Here is a 25,356-nt window from a genome sequence, read left to right as displayed (position 1 = left end):
CCCCTCCATGTTGCCAAGATAGACGCCAAATGAAGGGGTAGTTGCAGGAACAAAATACTTTAATGGTATCGATAAAATATATATGTAATTAAGACACTGAGTGCAGTTCCATAAAAAGGCCCAGCAAAATCCTCAGCACCAGGCCCATGATGCTCTTAATCCGGCCCTGACTATAGCTGGTACTGTTACTGTATCTGTACACTATAGCTGTACTATTACTGTATCTGTACACTATAGCTGTACTGTTACTGTATCTATACACGATAGCTGGTACTGTTACTATATCTATACACTATAGCTGGTACTGTTACTATATCTGTACACTATAGCTGGTACTGTTACAGTATCTGTACACTATAGCTGGTACTGTTACTGTATCTGTACACTATAGCTGTACTGTCACTGTATATATACACTATAGCTGGTACTGTTACTATATCTATACACTATAGCTGGTACTGTTACTATATCTGTACACTATAGCTGGTACTGTTACAGTATCTGTACACTATAGCTGGTACTGTTACTGTATCTGTACACTATAGCTGTACTGTTACTATATCTATACACTATAGCTGTACTGTTACTGTATCTGTACACTATAGCTGGTACTGTTACTGTATCTATACACTATAGCTGGTACTGTTACTATATCTATACACTATAGCTGTACTGTTACTATATCTGTACACTATAGCTGGTACTGTTACTGTATCTGTACACTATAGCTGTACTGTTACTATATCTATACACTATAGCTGTACTGTTACTGTATCTGTACACTATAGCTGGTACTGTTACTGTATCTGTACACTATAGCTGGTACTGTTACTGTATCTGTACACTATAGCTGTACTGTTACTATATCTATACACTATAGCTGTACTGTTACTGTATCTGTACACTATAGCTGGTACTGTTACTGTATCTATACACTATAGCTGGTACTGTTACTATATCTATACACTATAGCTGTACTGTTACTGTATCTGTACACTATAGCTGGTACTGTTACTGTATCTGTACACTATAGCTGGTACTGTTACTATATCTATACACTATAGCTGTACTGTTACTGTATCTGTACACTATAGCTGGTACTTTTACTGTATCTATACACTATAGCTGGTACTGTTACTATATCTATACACTATAGCTGTACTGTTACTATATCTGTACACTATAGCTGGTACTTTTACTGTATCTATACACTATAGCTGGTACTGTTACTATATCTATACACTATAGCTGTACTGTTACTGTATCTATACACTATAGCTGGTACTGTTACTATATCTATACACTATAGCTGGTACTGTTACTTTATCTATACACTATAGCTGTACTGTTACTATATCTATACACTATAGCTGTACTGTTACTGTATCTGTACACTATAGCTGGTACTGTTACTGTATCTGTACACTATAGCTGGTACTGTTACTATATCTATACACTATAGCTGTACTGTTACTATATCTATACACTATAGCTGTACTGTTACTGTATCTGTACACTATAGCTGGTACTGTTACTATATCTGTACACTATAGCTGTACTGTTACTATATCTGTACACTATAGCTGGTACTGTCACTGTATATATACACTATAGCTGGTACTGTATCTATATCTATACACTATAGCTGGTACTGTTACTATATCTATACACTATAGCTGGTACTGTATCTATACACTATAGCTGGTACTGTTACTGTATCTATACACTATAGCTGGTACTGTTACTATATCTGTACACTATAGCTGGTACTGTTACTATATCTATACACTATAGCTGGTACTGTTACTATATCTATACACTATAGCTGTACTGTTACTATATCTGTACACTATAGCTGGTACTGTTACTATATCTATACACTATAGCTGGTACTGTTACTATATCTATACACTATAGCTGGTACTGTATCTATACACTATAGCTGGTACTGTTACTGTATCTATACACTATAGCTGGTACTGTTACTATATCTGTACACTATAGCTGGTACTGTTACTATATCTATACACTATAGCTGGTACTGTTACTATATCTATACACTATAGCTGGTACTGTTACTGTATCTATACACTATAGCTGGTACTGTATCTATACACTATAGCTGGTACTGTTACTGTATCTATACACTATAGCTGGTACTGTATCTATACACTATAGCTGGTACTGTTACTGTATCTATACACTATAGCTGGTATTGTTACTGTATCTATACACTATAGCTGGTACTGTATCTGTACACTATAGCTGGTACTGTTACTGTATCTATACACTATATCTGGTACTGTCACTGTATCTATACACTATAGCTGGTACTGTTACTATATCTATACACTATAGCTGGTACTGTATCTATACACTATAGCTGGTACTGTTACTATATCTATACACTATAGCTGGTACTGTTACTGTATCTATACACTATAGCTGGTACTGTTACTGTATCTATACACTATAGCTGGTACTGTATCTATACACTATAGCTGTTACTGTATCTATACACTATAGCTGGTACTGTTACTGTATCTATACACTATAGCTGGTACTGTTACTGTATCTATACACTATAGCTGGTACTGTTACTATATCTGCACACTATAGCTGTACTGTTACTGTATTTATACACTATAGCTGGTACTGTTACTGTATCTATACACTATAGCTGGTACTGTTACTGTATCTGTACACTATAGCTGGTACTGTTACTGTATCTATACACTATATCTGGTACTGTCACTGTATCTATACACTATAGCTGGTACTGTTACTATATCTGTACACTATAGCTGGTACTGGTACTGTATCTATACACTATAGCTGGTACTGTATCTATACACTATAGCTGGTACTGGTACTGTATCTATACACTATAGCTGGTACTGTTACTATATCTGTACACTATAGCTGGTACTGTATCTATACACTATAGCTGGTACTGTTACTGTATCTATACACTATAGCTGGTACTGTTACTATATCTGTACACTATAGCTGGTACTGTATCTATACACTATATCTGGTACTGTCACTGTATCTATACACTATAGCTGGTACTGTTACTATATCTATACACTATAGCTGGTACTGTTACTATATCTATACACTATAGCTGGTACTGTTACTGTATCTATACACTATAGCTGTACTGTTACTATATCTATACACTATAGCTGGTACTGTTACTATATCTATACACTATAGCTGGTACTGTTACTGTATCTATACACTATAGCTGTACTGTTACTATATCTATACACTATAGCTGGTACTGTATCTGTACACTATAGCTGGTACTGTTACTGTATCTATACACTATAGCTGGTACTGTTACTATATCTGTACACTAGAGGCAGGTTCCTACCTATGTGGTGCAGTTTCCACAGTTCTCCATTTCTATGGAAGTTGTGAAATTGCGCAGCTCTTTTTGGGCCCCCCACAGACGTGATTGGAGCCGTGAGACGAGAGTCGGTGGACGACCCCTGTCCATATGGCCTGAAGGGAGACAGAAACGGTTGGTTGAGCTGGTGGAGCCTACGGTGGAGTTATCAATATGCCCCCTGAATGTGTGAGAATGTTGGGGGTTATATCCCGGTATTAGCAGGTAAAGCCCAGTATTTGGTGGTCTAGAGGGGGGTCATGAGTAATATCATATTTCACTTCAGGTCTAGGTTGCTTTTTACAGTCAAACCTCAAATTGCAGCTGGTTTTGAATGGTGGAGAAGTGAATGGAGCGGTGGCCGCGCTTGTACTGTGCGCTTCCCATTCATATACGCCGCTCGGCACTCCCATAGAAATGAATGGAGGGTCGCTGCGCTTGCGCAGTGTTCCCTCCGTCACTTTACGAGCTCCTTTCTAAGGATAGGTGGAGTTCCAGAGATGAGACCTATCAATATGCCCCAATGTGCAAGATGGGACAACCCCTTTAAGAGAGCTATCTCCCCTAATACCCCACACGGCTGAGCATGCATGTGTTCTCAGTAGGAATACGGGAGGAAACCACTACCAGTCTCCTGTAACAGTGGCTTATCTCCCTAACAAAATGATTGGCCAGTTCAAATCCAACATGTTCGATCCTTATCTCCACCGATACCTGCCATTGTGGGAGAGTCTGGATGCCCCTATATGCATTAGTCGGCGTACGTCTTAAGGCGAGTTCACACCCCTACTGTTTTTTGGCAGAATCTGCGATAGACGCCCTGGACGCAGCCTCCAACATAGATGTCAACAAACCCTAATGGGTATGACCAGCTATAAAGAGTGCAAGCAAAGATCTTGAAAACTTAAAGGGGTTGTCTCATCTGAGACATTGGTGCAATAGGGCTAGGATGTGCCCCCCAATGTCACATAGGAGCAGGTCCCACCTCTGGAAACCGCACCTCTCTCCAGAACGGGACCCCTGAAAAGCGGAGAGCAGCTGCGCATCTGCGTCCACCCTCCATTCATTTGGATGGGACTGCTGAAAACAGTTCCATAGAAATGAATGGAGAGCGCACAGCGTAAGCGCAGCCGCTGCTCCGTTCACTTTTATGGGGCTGCCGGAAATAGCCGAGCCAGTGATTGACCACCAGTGTCTCAGGTGAGACAACCCCTTTAAAAACCGACACAAGGAGGGGCATTTATCAAGCAAAAAAATGTACCGCGCATGCGCGAAAGGGGGCCGGCATTCATCAAAGTTACTATACTTGACGCCAGCTTGTCTACGCTCCCCCTGGTTGGCTTACATTTGAGTTTCCGGCACACAGAGGACCAGAAATGTCCCAAAAGAGGCATCTCCCTCTTAAAGGGGTTGTCCCACAAAAAATGCTCCACAGTTTTGAGCGCCGCCTGCTGTTTGTTTTATTTTCTTATTTCTTTGTCCGGTGTTCTGTCAGAATACTATACCTTATTAGAATGCTATAACCTCGTCACCTCCGGTGACGCGGCCGCACCGGAAACGATGAGAATCAGCTGGAGGAGTGGGTGTGCGACGCTGCGCAAGCGCAGATCCACGAGTAAGTCAAAGTTATAGCACCGCTGCGGGAGAAGTGCCCACCTAATGCGCATGCGCGAAACCGGCCTGGACACACTGCGCCTGCGCCCGGAGCCACGGCTGGTTAGGAGAGGGTGCTGCCCGCGCGGCTATATACTCCCGTCAGCCACACACATCAGCATTACACTGCGCGTGCGCACTCAGGAGTAGGGAGATCTGATGGAACATTTTGCACTGACAAATCTTCCTACGCCTGAGTGCGCACGTGCGGCGCAATCCTCACCCCCTCCTCCTGCCGATTCTCGTCGCTTCCGGTGCGGCAGCGTCACCGGAAGTGACGAGGGTATAGCATTCTGATAAGGTATAGTATTCTGACAGAACACCGGCTCACTGGGATGGCCGCACATGCTCAGTTTCATCCTTCAACTGCCTCCTGAGGTGCGATAGGGAGAGAGCTGCAGCAGACAGGGCGCGCCCTCTGAGCTGTGATAGGGAGAGAGCTGCAGCAGACAGGACGCGCCCTCTGAGCTGTGATAGGGAGAGAGCTGCATCAGAAAGGACACGCCCCCTGAGCTGTGATAGGGAGAGAGCTGCAGCGGAAAGGATGCACTCCCTGAGCTGTGATAGGGAGAGAGCTGCAGCAGACAGGACGCACCCCCTGAGCTGTGATAGGGAGAGATCTGCAGCAGACAGGACGCGCCCTCTGAGCTGTGATAGGGAGAGATCTGCAGCAGAAAGGACGCGCCCTCTGAGCTGTGATAGGGAGAGAGCTGCAGCAGACAGGACGCGCCCCCTGAGCTGTGATAGGGAGAGAGCTGCAGCAGACAGGACGCGCCCTCTGAGCTGCCAGGTTGAAGAGAATCTAGCAGAGCAATTGGAGCAATGAATGGGGAGATCTCTGGATCCATGTGAGGTCCAGCCCTTTAATAAATTAGCGCACAGGGGATCAAGACTGGAGTATGGAAAATTGTGAAATGTTTTCATTTTATGATTTATTTTAAAAAAACGGATATTGACCCGGAGCGGAGGGAACACTGGGGTCACATCCAATGTTTAGACTTTTCTTGGCATTTCATTCGGCTGTTTTTGCTATTTTAGATGCCATGGCAATTTGCTATAATGCCTTGTCTTCCATGTACGTGACACTTCCGTGTAAAACTCTCACACGCAAGTCACACAACGGTCTGAATTAGAGCTGTCGACACAAACAACCAGTGTGGAGCCCGAGCCTCGCGTCCATTGACTACAGAAATCAGTCTGTGGACACAGTGGGCTCCCCCTAGTGGTGACTGCAGGACAGTAAGAAGCCTGTAGGGTGGCCCATCCATACAGGGGTATTCCATACTTGCCACACTCTCCCAGCTGTCCTCCGGGTACCACATAACCAGCCCATTTACAGAGGGCCCCCCCACCCCCATCCCCTCGTTATACATTGATCATGGGGGCCCGAAAAAAAAATGTTGAAAGGAAAACAAAGTTCTATTCACTGGGTTAAATCCCCGGTGCTCCGATCACAAGGCCAAGCAGAGAACTGGAGACAAGAACACTCAAGGCCCATCAATATGAGTGGAGGAGGTCCTAGTGCGACAGGTGAGGCCAGTGAGTGGAGGTCGCAGTGGGATAGGTGAGGCCAGTGAGTGGAGGTCGCAGTGTGATAGGTGAGGCCAGTGAGTGGAGGTCGCAGTGTGACAGGTGAGGCCAGTGAGTGGAGGTCACAGTGTGACAGGTGAGCCCAGTGAGTGGAGGTCGCAGTGTGACAGGTGAGGCCAGTGAGTGGAGGTCACATTGTGACAGGTGAGCACAGTGAGTGGAGGTCGCAGTGTGACAGGTGAGCCCAGTGAATGGAGGCAGTGACAGGTGAGGCCAGTGAGTGGAGGTCGGTGTGACAGGTGAGGCCAGTGAGTGGAGGTCTGTGTGACAGGTGAGGCCAGCGAGTGGAGGCCGGTGTGACAGGTGAGGCCAGCGAGTGGAGGCCGGTGTGACAGGTGAGGCCAGTCAGTTGAGGTCGGTGTGACAGGTGAGGCCAGTGAGTGGAGGTCGTGTGACAGGTGAGGCCAGTGAGTGGAGGTCGGTGGGACAGGTGAGTCCAGCGAGTGGAGGTCGGTGTGACAGGTAAGGCCAGTGAGTGGAGGCAGTGACAGGTGAGGCCGGTGAGTGGAGGTCAGTGTGACAGGTGAGGCCAGTGAGTGGAGGTCTGTGTGACAGGTGAGGCCAGTGAGTGGAGGTCAGTGTGACAGGTGAGGCCAGTGAGTGGAGGTCGTGTGACAGGTGAGGCCAGTGAGTGGAGGTCGGTAGGACAGGTGAGGCCAACGAGTGGAGGTCGGTGTGACAGGTGAGTCCAGTAAGTGGAGGTCGGTGTGACAGGTGAGGCCAGTGAGTGGAGGTCGGTGTGACTGGTGAGGCCAGTGAGTGGGGGCAGTGACAGGTGAGGCCAGTGAGTGGAGGTCGGTGTGACAGGTGAGGCCAGCTAGTGGAGGTCTGTGTGACAGGTGAAGCCAGCGAGTGGAGGTCGGTGTGAAAGGTGAGGCCAGCGAGTGGAGGTCAGTGTGACAGGTGAGGCCAGTGAGTGGAGGTCGGTGTGACAGGTGAAGCCAGCGAGTGGAGGTCGGTGTGAAAGGTGAGGCCAGCGAGTGGAGGTCAGTGTGACAAGTGAGGCCAGTGAGTGGAGGTCGGTGTGAAAGGTGAGGCCAGCGAGTGGAGGTCAGTGTGACAAGTGAGGCCAGTGAGTGGAGGTCGCAGTGTGATAGGTGAGGCCAGTGAGTGGAGGTCGCAGTGTGACAAGTGAGGCCAGTGAGTGGAGGTCGCAGTGTGATAGGTGAGGCCAGTGAGTGGAGGTCACAGTGTGATAGGTGAGGCCAGTGAGTGGAGGTCGCAGTGTGATAGGTGAGGCCAGTGAGTGGAGGTCGCAGTGTGACAGGTGAGGCCAGTGAGTGGAGGTCGCAGTGTGACAGGTGAGCCCAGTGAGTGGAGGTCGAAGTGTGATAGGTGAGGCCAGTGAATGGAGGCAGTGACAGGTGAGGCCAGTGAGTGGAGGTCGGTGTGACAGGTGAGGCCAGTGAGTGGAGGTCTGTGTGACAGGTGAGGCCAGCGAGTGGAGGCCGGTGTGACAGGTGAGGCCAGTGAGTTGAGGTCGGTGTGACAGGTGAGGCCAGTGAGTGGAGGTCGTGTGACAGGTGAGGCCAGTGAGTGGAGGTCGGTGGGACAGGTGAGGCCAGCGAGTGGAGGTCGGTGTGACAGGTGAGTCCAGTGAGTTGAGGTCGGTGTGACAGGTAAGGCCAGTGAGTGGAGGCAGTGACAGGTGAGGCCGGTGAGTGGAGGTCGGTGTGACAGGTGAGGCCAGTGAGTGGAGGTCGGTGTGACAGGTGAGGCCAGTGAGTGGAGGTCAGTGTGACAGGTGAGGCCAGTGAGTGGAGGTCGTGTGACAGGTGAGGCCAGTGAGTGGAGGTCGGTAGGACAGGTGAGGCCAACGAGTGGAGGTCGGTGTGACAGGTGAGTCCAGTGAGTGGAGGTCGGTGTGACAGGTGAGGCCAGTGAGTGGAGGTCGGTGTGACTGGTGAGGCCAGTGAGTGGGGGGAGTGACAGGTGAGGCCAGTGAGTGGAGGTCGGTGTGACAGGTGAAGCCAGCGAGAGGAGGTCGTGTGACAGGTGAGGCCAGTGAGTGGAGGTCGTGTGACAGGTGAGGCCAGTGAGTGGAGGTCGGTAGGACAGGTGAGGCCAACGAGTGGAGGTCGGTGTGACAGGTGAGTCCAGTGAGTGGAGGTCGGTGTGACAGGTGAGGCCAGTGAGTGGAGGTCGGTGTGACTGGTGAGGCCAGTGAGTGGGGGCAGTGACAGGTGAGGCCAGTGAGTGCAGGTCGGTGTGACAGGTGAAGCCAGCGAGTGGAGGTCGTGTGACAGGTAAGGCCAGTGAGTGGAGGCAGTGACAGGTGAGGCCGGTGAGTGGAGGTCGGTGTGACAGGTGAGGCCAGTGAGTGGAGGACAGTGTAGACCGGAGGCCAATGGTTGGAAGTCGCTGTGCCAGGTGAGGCCGGTGAGTGGAGGTCAGTGTGACAGGTGAGGCCAGTGAGTGGAGGTCGTGTGACAGGTGAGACCAGTGAGTGGAGGTCGGTGTGACAGGTGAGACCAGCGAGTGGAGGTCGGTGTGACAGGTGAGGCCAGCGAGTGGAGGTCGGTGTGACAGGTGAGGCCAGTGAGTGGAGGTCGATGTGACAGGTGAGGCCAGTGAGTGGAGGTCGCAGTGTGACAGGTGAGGCCAGTGAGTGGAGGTCAGTGTGACAGGTGAGGTCGGTGAGACAAGTGAGGCCAGTGTGACAGGTGAGGTCGGTGAGTGGAGGTCGGTGGGACAGGTGAGGCCAGCGAGTGGAGGTCGGTGTAGACCGGAGGCCAATGGTTGGAGGTCGCTGTGACAGGTGAGGCCGGTGTAGACCGGAGGCCGATGTGACAGGAGGAGGTCCTCGGTATCTCCCGTAACAACGCCCCGCCCCCTCCGTGCCGTCGGGCCGCTAAGACGTCACTTCCTGTGAAGCGGGTTCTAGACTTGTGGCGGCGGCTGCTGGACGAGTCGGAGGAGCGGAGCCGAGAGACGGACAGCGCCGGGCAGCGGCCCCCAGGACACAGCGCCACCCCCGCCCCGAGTCTCTGAGCCATGGGGAACGCCGCCACCGCCAAGAAAGGGAACGAGATAGAGAGCGGTGAGTGCGGCCTGAAGGCCCCGGGCATGGGGAGCGTGTAACGGAGGCCAGGACTGGGAAACACCGAGGACTGAGCGACATCCAGGCCGCACCCTCCACACGGCGTGTAATCCCGGAGCTGTGCGGCCTGTCACCGGGGCTGCCGCTGTGTGTGCATGGAGCCTGTGCTGTGTATATAGGGTCAGTGTCACTGGGTGTATATATGGAGCCTGTACTGTGTATATAGGGTCAGTGTCACTGGGTGTATATGGAGCCTGAGCTGTGTGTATAGGGTCAGTGTCACTGGGTGTATATGGAGCCTGAGCTGTGTATATAGGGTCAGTGTCACTGGGTGTATATGGGGCCAGTACTGTGTATATGGGGTCAGTGTCACTGGGTGTATATGGGGCCAGTACTGTGTATATAGGGTCAGTGTCACTGGGTGTATATGGGGCCAGTACTGTGTATATAGGGTCAGTGTCACTGGGTGTATATGGGGCCAGTACTGTGTGTATAGGGTCAGTGTCACTGGGTGTATATGGGGCCTGAGCTGTGTATATAGGGTCAGTGTCACTGGGTGTATATGGGGCCAGTACTGTGTATATAGGGTCAGTGTCACTGGGTGTATATGGAGCCTGTACTGTGTGTATATAGGGTCAGTGTCACTGGGTGTATATATGGAGCTTGTGCTGTGTATATAGGGTCAGTGTCACTGGGTGTATATGGGGCCTGAGCTGTGTATATAGGGTCAGTGTCACTGGGTGTATATGGGGCCTGAGCTGTGTATATAGGGTCAGTGTCACTGGGTGTATATGGAGCCTGTGCTGTGTATATAGGGTCAGTGTCACTGGGTGTATATATGGGGCCTGTGCTGTGTATATGGTGTCAGTGTCACTGGGTGTATATGGAGCCTGTGCTGTGTATATAGGGTCAGCGTCACTGGGTGTATATATGGAGCCTGTACTGTGTGTATAGGGTCAGTGTCACTGGGTGTATATATGGGGCCTGTACTGTGTATATGGGGTCAGTGTCACTGGGTGTATATATGGGGCCAGTACTGTGTGTATAGGGTCAGTGTCACTGGGTGTATATATGGAGCCTGTACTGTGTATATGGGGTCAGTGTCACTGGGTGTATATATGGGGCCAGTACTGTGTGTATAGGGTCAGTGTCACTGGGTGTATATGGAGCCTGTACTGTGTATATGGGGTCAGTGTCACTGGGTGTATATATGGGGCCAGTACTGTGTGTATAGGGTCGGTGTCACTGGGTGTATATATGGAGCCTGTGCTGTGTATATGGGGTCAGTGTCACTGGGTGTATATATGGAGCTTGTGCTGTGTATATGGGGTCAGTGTCACTGGGTGTATATATGGAGCCTGTGCTGTGTATATGGGGTCAGTGTCACTGGGTGTATATGGAGCCTGAGCTGTGTATATAGGGTCAGTGTCACTGGGTGTATATGGGGCCAGTACTGTGTATATGGGGTCAGAGTCACTGGGTGTATATATGGAGCCTGTACTGTGTATATATGGAGCCTGTACTGTGTATATGGGGTCAGTGTCACTGGGTGTATATGGAGCCTGTACTGTGTATATAGGGTCAGTGTCACTGGGTGTATATGGAGCCTGTACTGTGTATATAGGGTCAGTGTCACTGGGTGTATATGGAGCCTGTACTGTGTATATAGGGTCAGTGTCACTGGGTGTATATGGAGCCTGAGCTGTGTATATAGGGTCAGTGTCACTGGGTGTATATGGAGCCTGAGCTGTGTATATAGGGTCAGTGTCACTGGGTGTATATATGGAGCTTGTGCTGTGTATATAGGGTCAGTGTCACTGGGTATATATGGAGCCTGAGCGGTGTATATAGGGTCAGTGTCACTGGGTGTATATATATATATATATGGGGCCAGTACTGTGTATATAGGGTCAGTGTCACTGGGTGTATATGGAGCCTGTACTGTGTATATAGGGCCAGTGTCACTGGGTGTATATATGGAGACTGTACGGTGTATATATGGAGCAGGCAGTGTCCAGGATGTAGGAGGCCATCTGCAAAACATGGATACCGCTCGCGTGACTCCTGGATTTTCCCCTTCCACGTCTTCTGTCCTATGTGACAAATGCACATTTTTGAACGCAAAACTGACAAGAAAAGGAAATGTTCTGCTGGATACTACATGTATGAACTAGTGACTTGTGCATATGGGGTCATTGTCGCTGGTGTATGTGGAGCTGGCACTTCTGGTATTATTGGCACAGTGGATGTGAGGAATTGTCTCTGCGCGTGGACCTGGTGGTGTGAGGTCGGGACCACTGGTATAACGGTCGACCACAGAGCTTACAGTGTGGGTGCTAATGGTCTGTATGATACTGGGGACCACTGGGCGTCTCCCTCTCTTTAGTCATAGGCCTTTGTCTCTTCCCATATAGGACACAAGACGTGTCTTACAGCCGCCGTGGTCTGCTGCATTGGGTGAAACCTGCAGCAAAATCAGTTTTTAGCCCCTTTCATTGTATGAATGGGCCTCGCTGGTCTCTGGGTCACGATGGCTGCTGCCCACACCATTGCAAAACCATATCTTTATGGAAATTCTGGTGACGCCCGGTAAAGCTACAGTAAAGCGCACCCATATGCGGGTCGCCTTAGGGTACTTTCACACTAGCGTTATTCTTTTCCGGCATTGAGTTCCGTCCTAGGGGCTTAATACCGGAAAAGAACTGATCAGTTTTATCCCCATGCTTTCTGAATGGAGAGCGATCCGTTCAGGACGCATCAGGACGTCTTCAGTTCAGTTATTTAAAGTTTTTTGCCCGGAGAAAAATCCTGAACACTTGCCGGATCCGGCATTAATTTACATTGAAGTGTATTAGTGCCGGATCCAGCATTAAAATTGTTGCATTGATGGATGCGTTCTTCCAGTCCGCGTATGCGCAGACCTTTAATGCTGTGAGAAAAATAAATAACGGATCCATTTTTCCGGATGACACCGGAGAGACAGGTCCGGCATTTCAATCCATTTGTCAGATCGATCTGCATCCCGATCCGTCTGACAAATGCCATCAGTTTGCGTCCGCCTCCCGGGATCCTCTGCCGCAAGTGTGAAATTATCCTTGGGGTCCATTCACACGTCCGTGGTGTATTGCCGGCCGGCAATTGCGGACAAGAATAGAACATGTTCTATTTTTTTCGGGAGTCGCGGACCGGAAAATAGGTGCCGCGCTCCGGTAATGCGGATGCGGACAGCACACTGTGTGCTGTTTGCATCTCTTCCGGCCCCATTGAGAATGAATGGGTCCGGATTCGTTCCCCAACGTTGCGGAACGGATCCAGACCCATTCTATGGACGTGTGAATGGACCCTTTAGGCGGTTATCAGGCTAGCAGCGGGCATACACTGGCACTGGGTAAGCTACGCCCGGGTCCTGCCTCGTTAGCTCAGATCCACCACTGGGCAGATCTCGCAAACCAGTTGTGTAAAAGTAACAGCCAGCACCTACATCTGTGCGATGTTCTCTGGAGATCCTTATGCAAGGTCCTGTTGACCTACTGCTCAAAAAAGAGCCTTCTGGTGTCGGTCCTGCCTGTGTGAACATGGCTTTAGTCCTTGTAGATGGGTGATCTTATATTTATACTCCATGCGGAATAATTATTTTGTCTTTCTCTGCCTGTCGATTATTGCCGGGAATTGTGCATGGGAAAAGCTGCGCGTGCGCAGCTGAATAGGAGTTTTTTTCCCGCAGCAGATTCTTTGACCGCTGGGCCATGTGAACATGACCAGTGTCACCGCGTGTGGTCGCGCCGTAGGTCTAGCTTGATGCCTCCTGAGGCTTTCCCTCTTGTCCATGTCACCTCTATGAACAGAAGTTACTTTAGAGGGTTAACTGGGGAATTGCATTATTAGCAGTGTTATTAGAATTGACCCCTAAAGTAGTTTTCCAGGCGAAGATTGTCGTATGTTTCCAAAATGGGGAAAATAAAACCTTAGACACGTACTGCATGACGTATACGTTAAACGTCACCCCTTAGGTTCCATTGTAAAGAAGAAAAAAAACTAAAAACTTTGAGGCCCTCATGCACACAACCGTGTATTGCGGTCTACAATTCGCGGATCTTGGCCGAGCGCATGCCGCCATTTATTTTAAAACTTCTGTAGAAATGTCCTATTCATGCCTGTGGGTTATTTCACTTTTTTTTTTCAATGCAAGGGTGGCCAAACTGTACCAAAAACGGGAAGTAATATGTGGTTTTTGGTGCAGATATGGTTTTCCGCAAGATTTAGGCCTCTTTCACACGAGCGATACGGATTGTGTTGGGGTTTGTTCAGGAAAAAACTGCCAGTTTTACTTTTGTCTGCGATTGTGTTGGGTGCGGCTGTGTTTATGTCCGGATTGGATGTGTTTTTGACGTTCATGCACACGGATGTATTTTTTTGTCAGTGTCTGTTGTGTTTTTTTGTTTTTTTTTTCCGGCAAATGTCAAAAATTGGTGCAGTGGTTTCTTCAGTATGAAGTTTGCAGAATGCATTGTGAAATCCTCCCCCGTATGACTTGATAATCAAACGTTAAGGCCATGTTCACACAGGCCAGCTGTCTCGTCGCTGCAGATTTGACCATCAATTTCATCCTGTGCAAGAGCGAAATCCACAACTAAATTGGCGCAGGCCTGCAGGCCTACGCTGATGTGCAGGGAGCTTTGTAAAATGCCATTCACTTGTACGGCACTGGAAGCCTCAATCGGTCATGTGTGAACGTGGCCTTACTGAATAGACAGGACACAGCGATGACGAGAGCCGCCGACCTCACGTTGTGCTTTGTGCCGTCAGCATAGACGCAATGATTTTGTCATTGGCTCCTTCCATTTACATGAGGGGATCCGCGGATAGATTCCGGTCTGTATCTGGACCCCCGGTGTCTCGTCCGGTCGTGTATTTTGTAAACTTCCCATAAACCGGTTGGTGCGCCCGGCTGTGCACTGAACAGTTCCATGGACAGACTGCTGGTACTTGGCATACAGTAGCAAGACACATGCTTGGCATTGCTCGGGCACTCTGTGCTTTATTAGAGTCGTTGATGGTGTTGGCGGGCGGTCTTGTTATGCTTATATGTCGTATAAGTTTACCAACGTGCAAGCTGTGAAAATCGTGCCGCTTTTCCAGGGCGAATACTGTGCTCTTCATTTAATCTTGTGCGTACGGGGCTTATTACTCTAGGTGTAGCCTTAGGCCTATTGCACACGACCATATGGCTTTTTCAGTGTTTTGCGGTCCGCAAAAAATACGGATGACATCCGTGTGCATTCAGTTTTTTGCCTAACGGAACAACTGGCCCCTAATAGAACAGTACTATCCTTGTCCGTTATGCAGACAATAATAGGAGATGGAGATGTTCTATCTTTGAACGGAAATACGGAAACGGAATGCATATGGAGTACATTTGTTTTTTTTGCGGATCCATTGAAAATAATGGTTCCGTATACGGAACGCAAAAAACGCAACGTAAATGGGCGGGGAGTTCGTGTGCATGAGTCCTTATGGGGAAGACACGATGCTGCTTTCCCCTACACAGGAGGCTATTTCCCAATATAATGCACTGATTCGTTCATTATCTTTCCTGCAAGGGTCCATTCACACGTCCGTGGAATGAGTCTGCATCCGTTCCACAATATCCGAAACGGGTGCGGACCCATTCATTCTCAATGGGGCAGGAATGGATGCGGAGAGCACACTATGTGCTCTCCGCTTCCACGTTTCTGGAGCGCTGCCCCGATCTTCCTGTCCACAGCTCCGGGAAAAAAAATAGAACATGTCCTATTCTTGTCCGCAATGGCGGACAAGAATAGGCAGTTCTATGGGGGATGCCGGCCGGGTGTATTGCGGATCCGCAATACACTACGGACGTGTGAATGGACCCTAATACTCCCAGTGCCCATTGCACCCGACAGTTGTGTAACGCAGTGAATTAGCTTTTTGGAACGTTCCTGCAGTGCTCGGACAGCCCGCTCATTTCAAGTCTGGGTCCTCCTTCACAGCTAAAGTACTCCAACGGATCTAAAAGGAGAAATAAGGAAATTTTGCTAATGGTCTCCGTCAAAGCTGCTCTGTTTCCAGTATCAACCCTAATTGACCCAGACATACTGTCTTGTGGGGCTCCTCACGCTGATTAAAACTATACATTTCTTTTCTCTGTATTCTAAACGGATGCAGAGAAATCTGCCTTTTATTAATATTCAAATAACCAATAGGAGCACCAGGGGGCGGGGCTGAATCTTTTGAGCACTGCTTTGTCACACCCCCTGTGCTCTGCACACTCCCCGCTCCCTTTGACTGACATGCTGAGCTGTCCTGATACGTACATATCACATACACTATGTACTATAGCTTCACCACGCTGAGATCTGCTCAGAAAGCTCTTCTACATATCGCTGCTGTATTCACAGGCACAATATAGCATTATAGACACCAGTAATATGTATTGGGCTACTTTCACACTTGCGCTTTCCCTTTCCGCTATTGAGATCCGTCATAGGATCTCAATAACGGGGGAAAACGCTTCAGTTTTGTCCACATTGTCAACGGGGACAAAACTAAACTGAATGAAACAGAATGCGTTCCGTTTGGTTGCGACTGCAAGCTGCGTTTTTCTGTCCGGCATGGGATGCAGTGCAAGATGGATCTGGCATGAAACACAATGTAAGTGAATGGTGCCGGATCCGTTTTCTCTGACACACAAGAAAACTGATCTGGCGCCCATTGACTTATAATGGTTTTAGTTCCGGATCCGTCATAACTATATTAGAGATAATACAACCGGATCCGTTCATGACGGATGCAGCCGGTTGTATTATCCTAATGGAAGCGTTTTTGCTGATCCATGATTGTTTCCAGCAACAAAAGCAGATGTGAAAGTAGCCTTACTGTACTCACGTGTGCACCGCATGGTTGCCCCACAATCGGACAGGAACTGGCGGTATTATAAATCACTATGATGTGGCCAAGACACGGGCCGTGTTTCCCGGACAGGGCACGGTCATGTCAATCTGCCCTAACACCATATGTATGTTGGGAAGAAGTAGGGGATCCATTCATGATGGTATAGCTGCAGGATCCGATTGCACAGGGCTTGTTTCTGTATGGAGATGCATACATGACGGGATCGGCTGCAGGCACAAAATACCGGGGGAGTCTCAGTGAAGACTATGCTTGGAGAAGTGGTCTTGAATATGTGCAGACCCTTTAATGGTCGACGTGTCCTGCTTCATTTCCCCTGCAGGGGCCTAAACACTTGCAGGGAAATGAGATTTTCCTACAGATTACATCTGCATGCCTGGTCTCAAAATCAGAGCCGTGCTATAAGGCCTGTTTCACATTTGTCCCCATGTATTGTGAATGGAAAGAGATCCATTCAGGATGCCATCCGTTCCATCAGCGTTCTGTTTTGTATCCGGTCATCGAAACGGAACAAACCGGATTCATCACTAAAAACAATGTAAGTCAATGGTGACGGATTTTTTTTTTTTTAGGATCCTAAAAAAAAAAAGGATCCGTCACCCATTGACTTTTGATGTATTTAGTGACTAATCCGGTTTGTTCCGCTTCGATTTCACACAATTGCATCCTAAGGGAGCGGAAAAATCGAAATGGATCCATTTAATTCTGGTTTTGAGATCCTCTGCCCAATCTCATCACAGACAATGGGGGCATATCGCTAGGATGTGCCCACATTGTCTTATAGGTGCGGGTCTGGGACACTCACCAATGTCGAAAACAGAGCTCCGAAACTGGTGGAGGGCGACTGCGCATTCACAGCCGTCCTCCATTCATTTTCTATGGGGCCGCCGAAAATAGCCGAGCGCTGGCTGGGCTATTTCTGTCGGGCCCATAGAAGTGGATGGAAGCGGTGTGCTCCCAGTCACTTCTAGGGGAAGAGTGCTTGGCGGTGACCTATAGGACAATGGGGGCACATCCTAGCGATAAGCCCCCATTTTCTGTGATGACACAACCCCTTTAACAACGCAAGTGTTAAACAGGCCTAACATTGGTTGTGAGGCTATCTGCGCCATTTACCCAATCAGATTTCATTTTCCAGAGACCCTTTGGAGAATGGGAGCAGGAACCTAAATGGAAGATATGGGAATCTCATTAGAACGTGCACTAGTTCTACTAACGGACCCCCCAGTTGTGCCCTATGGCCTCTTCAATTCTTGCCATTCACATGCATCAAGAAATTGCCCTTACAGCAGTTGTCCATTATACCCACTTTCTCTATTATTGCAGTAGCATGTTGCCCTGACCTTTTTGTATCTGAATTGTTGCCTTTAGGCCAAGTTTCCATAATGCAGATGGATCCAGCGATGTGATACGTTCTGGTCGCCCCTGGCAGGATACAGGCTGTTTATTGCAGGTTGCAGGCTGCACTTTCCTTACTGACCCCACTTCTCTATTTGCGATCCAGCTTCTCTGCCTTATAGCTTAAACTGTAACCAGGAATCGCATTGAAAAGAGAGAAGTACAGGTCCTTCTCAAAAAATTAGCATATTGTGATAAAGTTCATTATTTTCTGTAATGTACTGATAAACATTAGACTTTCATATATTTTAGATTCATTACACACAACTGAAGTAGTTCAAGCCTTTTCTTGTTTTAATATTGATGATTTTGCCATACAGCTCATGAAAACCCCAAATTCCTATCTCAAAAAATTAGCATATCATGAAAAGGTTCTGTAAACGAGCTATTAACCTAATCATCTGAATCAACTAATTAACTCTAAACACCTGCAAAAGATTCCTGAGGCTTTTAAAAACTCCCAGCCTGGTTCATTACTCCAAACCGCAATCATGGGTACGACTGCCGACCTGACTGCTGTCCAGAAGGCCATCATTGACACCCTCAAGCAAGAGGGTAAGACACAGAAAGAAATTTCTGAACGAATAGGCTGTTCCCAGAGTGCTGTATCAAGGCACCTCAGTGGGAAGTCTGTGGGAAGGAAAAAGTGTGGCAGAAAACGCTGCACAACGAGAAGAGGTGACCGGACCCTGAGGAAGATTGTGGAGAAGGACCGATTCCAGAACTTGGGGGACCTGCGGAAGCAGTGGACTGAGTCTGGAGTAGAAACATCCAGAGCCACCGTGTACAGGCGTGTGCAGGAAATGGGCTACAGGTGCTGCATTCCCCAGGTCAAGCCACTTTTGAACCAGAAACAGCGGCAGAAGCGCCTGACCTGGGCTACAGAGAAGCAGCATTGGACTGTTGCTCAGTGGTCCAAAGTACTTTTTTCGGATGAAAGCAAATTTTGCATGTCATTCGGAAATCAAGGTGCCAGAGTCTGGAGGAAGACTGGGGAGAGGGAAATGCCAAAATGCCTGAAGTCCAGTGTCAAGTACCCACAGTCAGTGATGGTCTGGGGTGCCATGTCAGCTGCTGGTGTTGGTCCACAGTGTTTTATCAAGGGCAGGGTCAATGCAGCTAGCTATCAGGAGATTTTGGAGCACTTCATGCTTCCATCTGCTGAAAAGCTTTATGGAGATGAAGATTTCATTTTCCTGCTCACAGTGCCAAAACCACTGGTAAATGGTTTACTGACCATGGTATTACTGTGCTCAACTCTCCTGACCTGAACCCCATAGAGAATCTGTGGGATATTGGGAAGAGAAAGTTGAGAGACGCAAGACCCAACACTCTGGATGAGCTTAAGGCCGCTATGGAAGCATCCTGGGCCTCCATAACACCTCAGCAGTGCCACAGGCTGATTGCCTCCATGCCACGCCGCATTGAAGCAGTCATTTCTGCAAAAGGATTCCCGACCAAGTATTGAGTGCAGAACTGAACTTAATTATTTGAAGGTTGACTTTTTTTGTATTAAAAACACTTTTCTTTTATTGGTCGGATGAAATATGCTAATTTTTTGAGATAGGAATTTTGGGTTTTCATGAGCTGTATGCCAAAATCATCAATATTAAAACAAGAAAAGGCTTGAACTACTTCAGTTGTGTGTAACGAATCTAAAATATATGAAAGTCTAATGTTTATCAGTACATTACAGAAAATAATGAACTTTATCACAATATGCTAATTTTTTGAGAAGGACCTGTATATCCAGAAGTATAAGAAGGTATGGGTGTGAGCGGAGGGCGTTTTTTTGGTCTAGTTTACCCACAGGTCACGCTGTGATAGTAGTAAATATGGATGTTTTAGGAAGTCGTCGAGTTTAGTACAGTGCCCGCTGTTATAAAGGGTTGTGTTGAGAGAGAGATGGGTGTATAAATATCATTTTTATCTTCTTAAAGGGGTTGTCCCATCAAGACATTTTACTTGGTGGAATAGAAGAGTGTTCCCCGCTTGGATGGTCACGTGTACGCTTTGAACTCCATTTGTTTTCCGTGGGACTGCAGGGGTCGAAGCGTCCAGCACTCCGCTATCCCTGGTACACCCATAGCGAAGGAATGAACAGCCGGCCGCCTATGTGTCCGTTCTTGTAATCGGTGGGGGTCCTACATTCACGGGTTCTCTTTTCCTTTTTGTCTCCTGATGAGGATAAGGTTGTCGGTGCCTGTGCCGCCGAATGTCTGTGAAGTACAGACTGTGCATTTTCCCTTAGTTTGGTGGAAGTGTTAGTTGTGCCCTGTGTGAAATATTAACATTATATACCCGTTCCGCATCACCTCCCATGATAAATGAGGACGTGGCCTTGCAGCTTTGGGGCCCTTCTGCATTATGTGGAGAAGTCCATTGTGAGCCATTTACTATGTAATCTGCAGCCTGACGTCATTGTCCAATATTCCACTGTCGTTACAGTGTATCAGCGTAGGAATCCTCGTTCACCTAAGCAGAGCAGCATCTACCCTTTCCCAGACCCTCTTATTTAGGGTCCATTCACACGTCCGTAACTGTTTTGCGGTCTGCAAAGCACGGACACCGGCCATGGGAGTTCCACATTTTGCAGACTACACATGGCCAGCACTATAATAGAAATGCCTTTTCTTGTCCATGTCCGCAAGAATTTTTTTTGCGGGGCCGCAGAAAGGAAGTGCGGATGCGGACAGCACACTGTGTGCCCTCCGCATCTTTTGCAGCCCCATTGAAAATTAATTGGTCCGCACCCGTTGTGCAAAATTGTGAATGGACCCTTATGTGAGCACTGCTAGGTTCAGATGGGTTTCCAGACACTGAATGTTAATCATGAATTTTATCACAGCAAGCAGAGATCTTGGAATCCCAATTTTTTTGTTGTTGTATGGTGTCTAAGCTTCATTGAGCACAGGTTCAGCTTTACTCCCGAACATCTCGCTTTCAAAGCCGGGGTCTGCCCAAAATTGGTTTTCCCAGATTTGTCAGTTGCGGACCTGATAGGCTGGTTAAGTATGTATGTAGAGGAGATGGGAGGGAGGGAGAGATGGATGGATGAGAGGGATGAGAGAGGGATAGGGAGAGGGATGGATGGGAGGGAGAGGGGGATGGATGGGAGGGAGAGGGGGATGGATGGGAGGGAGAGGGGGATGGATGGATGGGAGGGAGAGGGGGATGGATGGATGGGAGGGAGAGGGGGATGGATGGGAGGGAGAGGGAGAGGGAGAGGGATGGATGGGAGGGAGAGGGAGAGGGATGGATGAGAGGGAGAGGGATGGATGAGAGGGAGAGGGATGGATGAGAGGGAGAGGGATGGATGAGAGGGAGAGGGATGGATGAGAGGGAGAGGGATGGATGAGAGGGAGAGGGATGGATGAGAGGGAGAGGGATGGATGGGAGGGAGAGGGATGGATGAGAGGGATGGATGGGAGAGGGAGAGGGATGGATGAGAGGGAGAGGGATGGATGAGAGGGAGAGGGATGGATGAGAGGGAGAGGGATGGATGAGAGGGAGAGGGATGGATGAGAGGGAGAGGGATGGATGAGAGGGAGAGGGATGGATGGGAGAGGGAGAGGGATGGATGGATGAGGGAGAGGGATGGATGGATGAGGGAGAGGGATGGATGGATGAGGGAGAGGGATGGATGGATGAGGGAGAGGGATGGATGGGAGGGAGAGGGATGGATGGGAGGGAGAGGGATGGATGGGAGGGAGAGGGATGGATGGGAGGGAGAGGGATGGGAGGGAGAGGGATGGATGGATGGATGGATGGATGGATGGGAGGGGGATGGATGGGAGGGAGAGGGATGGATGGAAGGGAGAGGCATGGATGGATGGATGGGAGGGGGATGGATGGATGGATGGGAGGGGGATGGATGGATGGATGGGAGGGGGATGGATGGATGGATGGGAGGGGGATGGATGGATGGATGGGAGGGGGATGGATGGATGGATGGGAGGGGGATGGATGGATGGATGGGAGGGGGATGGATGGATGGATGGGAGGGGGATGGATGGATGGGAGGGAGATGGATGGATGGGAGGGAGGGATAGATATATCCCCCCCCCCCATGCTGTATGTATTTGTGTGAGAAGTCTAAGTGAGAAGTTTTGCTTTTACCCAGACGCCCGTGTTTTCATCTGCCGTGCGGCATACGCTGTATCCATTTGTATATGGAAAATTCTGTACCCGGCCATGGTTTCCTTGAGGAGTGTTTACTTTGGCATAGCCCTGCTCATTAACAAACTGACAAGTCAGAAAGTTCATTGCTTAAAGTTAGACCCCCTTCGCTTCACCTCGGTGGCAGCCATTTATTTTTTTTTGCTCTGGAAAATATTCTGCAACTCGGCGAGTTGGATTCTTTCGACTTATACAGTCATTTCTGTTATCTGTCTATGGGGAAGCTATACTCATGGCTGATTTATAGAAATTAGGGGCCCTGGGCAACAAGACACGGACTGTCCTCCTACCTGACAGCACCATGTAGTGGCCCACCTCGTAGCATGGTACTATTAGGTGCACTCTACATGGCGCTATAATACTGCCTTGTAGCTCTCGCACAGTACTAATGCTCTGAGTGGTTTTAATTTTCTTCTGAGGTCCCTGTCCTCGTCAGAACTGTGGGCAGTGGTCCAGTTTGCAACCCACTCTTCCCCCCCCCCCCCCCCCACTCCAAACCATAAACTGAGCATACACACGTAACGCAGACGTACGTAACGCAACCCGGAGAGCGATTATGTCAATTATATTAGAGCCGCTCCTTTCAAACAGTAACATCATTTCCCCTTTTCTGTTATCTGCGTTCATCTCCATAATTTAATCTTTCGGGAAGTTGTCAGGACAGACTCGTGTGTATTGAGCCTTATAGCTGGTGAGTGTGAAGGTTAGGGGCTCGCCGTCGGCGGGATGGCAAGTACAAGAGACGTTATATGTGAGGAATGCATGGGCTGGGGCCACCTAAGAGTTTTCACATGTTGTGGAACTAGGCTCCTGGAAATGCTTAAAGGGGTCATCCCATGAGTAAAGTAAAAAATGAAAATCAGATGCCACATACAGTACAATCAGAACCAGCCCTGTACCTCACATGGATCCAGAGATCTCCCCATCCATCACTGCAATTGCTCTGCTAGATTTATTTCAAGCTGTCAGTTTAGGGGACGTGTCCTTTCTGCTGCAGCTGGTGGCAGGTGAAGGATAGAACGGAGCGTGTGCTTCTGTCTCAGTGAGCAGCACAGAGGAATTGGAAAAAGAGCAAACAGCAGGTGGCGCTATACAGATTTAGTGAGTAACTTTAATTACTTGCAATTACAAAAGTATTCAGTTCCAGGTGCTGGTTTGAAAACTGTAGAATATTTTTATTTTATTTTTTCATTTTTTGTGTGGGGCAATCCCTTTTAACCACCTCCGGACCGCCTAACGCAGGATCGCGTTCCGGAGGTGGCAGCCCTGCGCACAGTCTCGCATATATGCGTCATCTCGCGAGACGCGAGACTTCCTGTGAACGCGCGCACACAGGCGCGCGCGCTCACAGGAACGGAAGGTAAGAGAGTGGATCTCCAGCCTGCCAGCGGCGATTGTTCACTGGCAGGCTGGAGATGTGTTTTTTTTTAACCCCTAACAGGTATATTAGACGCTGTTTTGATAACAGCGTCTAATATACCTGCTACCTGGTCCTCTGGTGGTCCCCTTTGTTTGGATCGACCACCAGAGGACACAGGTAGCTCAGTAAAGTCCCACCAAGCACCACTACACTACCCTACCCCCCCCCCCCCCCGTCACTTATTAACCCCTTATTAGCCCCTGATCACCCCTGATCACCCCTGATCACCCCATATAGACTCCCTGATCACCCCCCTGTCATTGATTACCCCCCTGTCATTGATCAACCCCCTGTAAAGCTCCATAAGACGTCTGCATGATTTTTACGGATCCACTGATAGATGGATCGGATCCGCAAAACGCATCCGGACGTCTGAATGAAGCCTTACAGGGGCATGATCAATGACTGTGGTTATCACCCCATATAGACTCCCTGATCACCCCCCTGTCATTGATTACCCCCCTGTAAAGCTCCATTCAGATGTCCGCATGATTTTTACGGATGCACTGATAAATGGATCGGATCCGCAAAACGCATCCGGACGTCTGAATGAAACCTTACAGGGTCATGATCAATGACTGTGGTTATCACCCCATATAGACTCCCTGATCACCCCCCTGTCATTGATTACCCCCCTGTAAAGCTCCATTCAGACGTCCGCATGATTTTTACGGATCCACTGATAGATGGATCGGATCCGCAAAACGCATCCGGACGTCTGAATGAAGCCTTACAGGGGCATGATCAATGACTGTGGTGATCACCCCATATAGACTCCCTGATCACCCCCTGTCATTGATCAACCCCCTGTAAAGCTCCATTCAGATGTCCGCATGATTTTTACGGATGCACTGATAGATGGATCGGATCCGCAAAACGCATCCGGACGTCTGAATGAAGCCTTACAGGGGCATGATCAATGACTGTGGTTATCACCCCATATAGACTCCCTGATCACCCCCCTGTCATTGATTACCCCTCTGTAAAGCTCCATTCAGATGTCCGCATGATTTTTACGGATGCACTGATAGATGGATCGGATCCGCAAAACGCATACGGACGTCTGAATGAAGCCTTACAGGGGCGTGATCAATGACTGTGGTTATCACCCCATATAGACTCCCTGATCACCCCCCTGTCATTGATTACACCCCTGTCATTGATCAACCCCCTGTAAAGCTCCATTCAGATGTCCGCATGATTTTTACGGATCCACTGATAGATGGATCGGATCTGCAAAACACATACAGGCGTCTCCCTGGAGCCTTCCAGGGGGGGTGATCAATGACTGTGGTGATCAGGGAGTCTATATGGGGTGATCACCCCCCCTGTCATTGATCACCCCCCCCCTGTCATTGATCACCCCCCCCCTGTCATTGATAACCCCCCCCCTGTCATTGATCACCCCCCGTGTCATTGATCACCCCCCTGTAAGGCTCCATTCAGACATTTTTTTGGCCCAAGTTAGCGGAATTATTTATTTTTTTTCTTACAAAGTCTCATATTCCACTAACTTGTGTCAAAAAATAAAATCTCACATGAACTCACCATACCCCTCACGGAATCCAAATGCGTAAAATTTTTTAGACATTTATATTCCAGACTTCTTCTCACGCTTTAGGGCCCCTAGAATGCCAGGGCAGTATAAATACCCCACATGTGACCCCATTTCGGAAAGAAGACACCCCCAGGTATTCTGTGAGGGGCATATTGAGTCCATGAAAGATTGAAATTTTTGTCCCAAGTTAGCGG

The 25,356-nt window shown here is 48.6% G+C and overlaps 1 protein-coding gene across 1 annotated transcript in view; it reads left to right on the top strand.

Moving 5' to 3' along the window:
* The first annotated feature begins 9,488 nt into the window (after window positions 1-9,488).
* The window catches only part of PRKACB (protein kinase cAMP-activated catalytic subunit beta), a 58,603-nt gene continuing 42,735 nt past the window's right edge, over window positions 9,489-25,356 (top strand). Inside the window, exon 1 of the mRNA XM_040407952.1 lies at window positions 9,489-9,677. Within this exon, the coding sequence (XP_040263886.1) occupies window positions 9,632-9,677 (46 nt within the window). The 5' untranslated portion in view covers window positions 9,489-9,631. The remainder of the gene's footprint in view (window positions 9,678-25,356) is intronic.

Source organism: Bufo bufo, chromosome 9 (assembly GCF_905171765.1).
Source record: "Bufo bufo chromosome 9, aBufBuf1.1, whole genome shotgun sequence".
Taxonomy (NCBI): Eukaryota; Metazoa; Chordata; class Amphibia; order Anura; family Bufonidae; genus Bufo; species Bufo bufo.
Note: the sequence above shows the minus strand (reverse complement) of the source record. Positions and strands in the feature narration are given on the sequence as shown.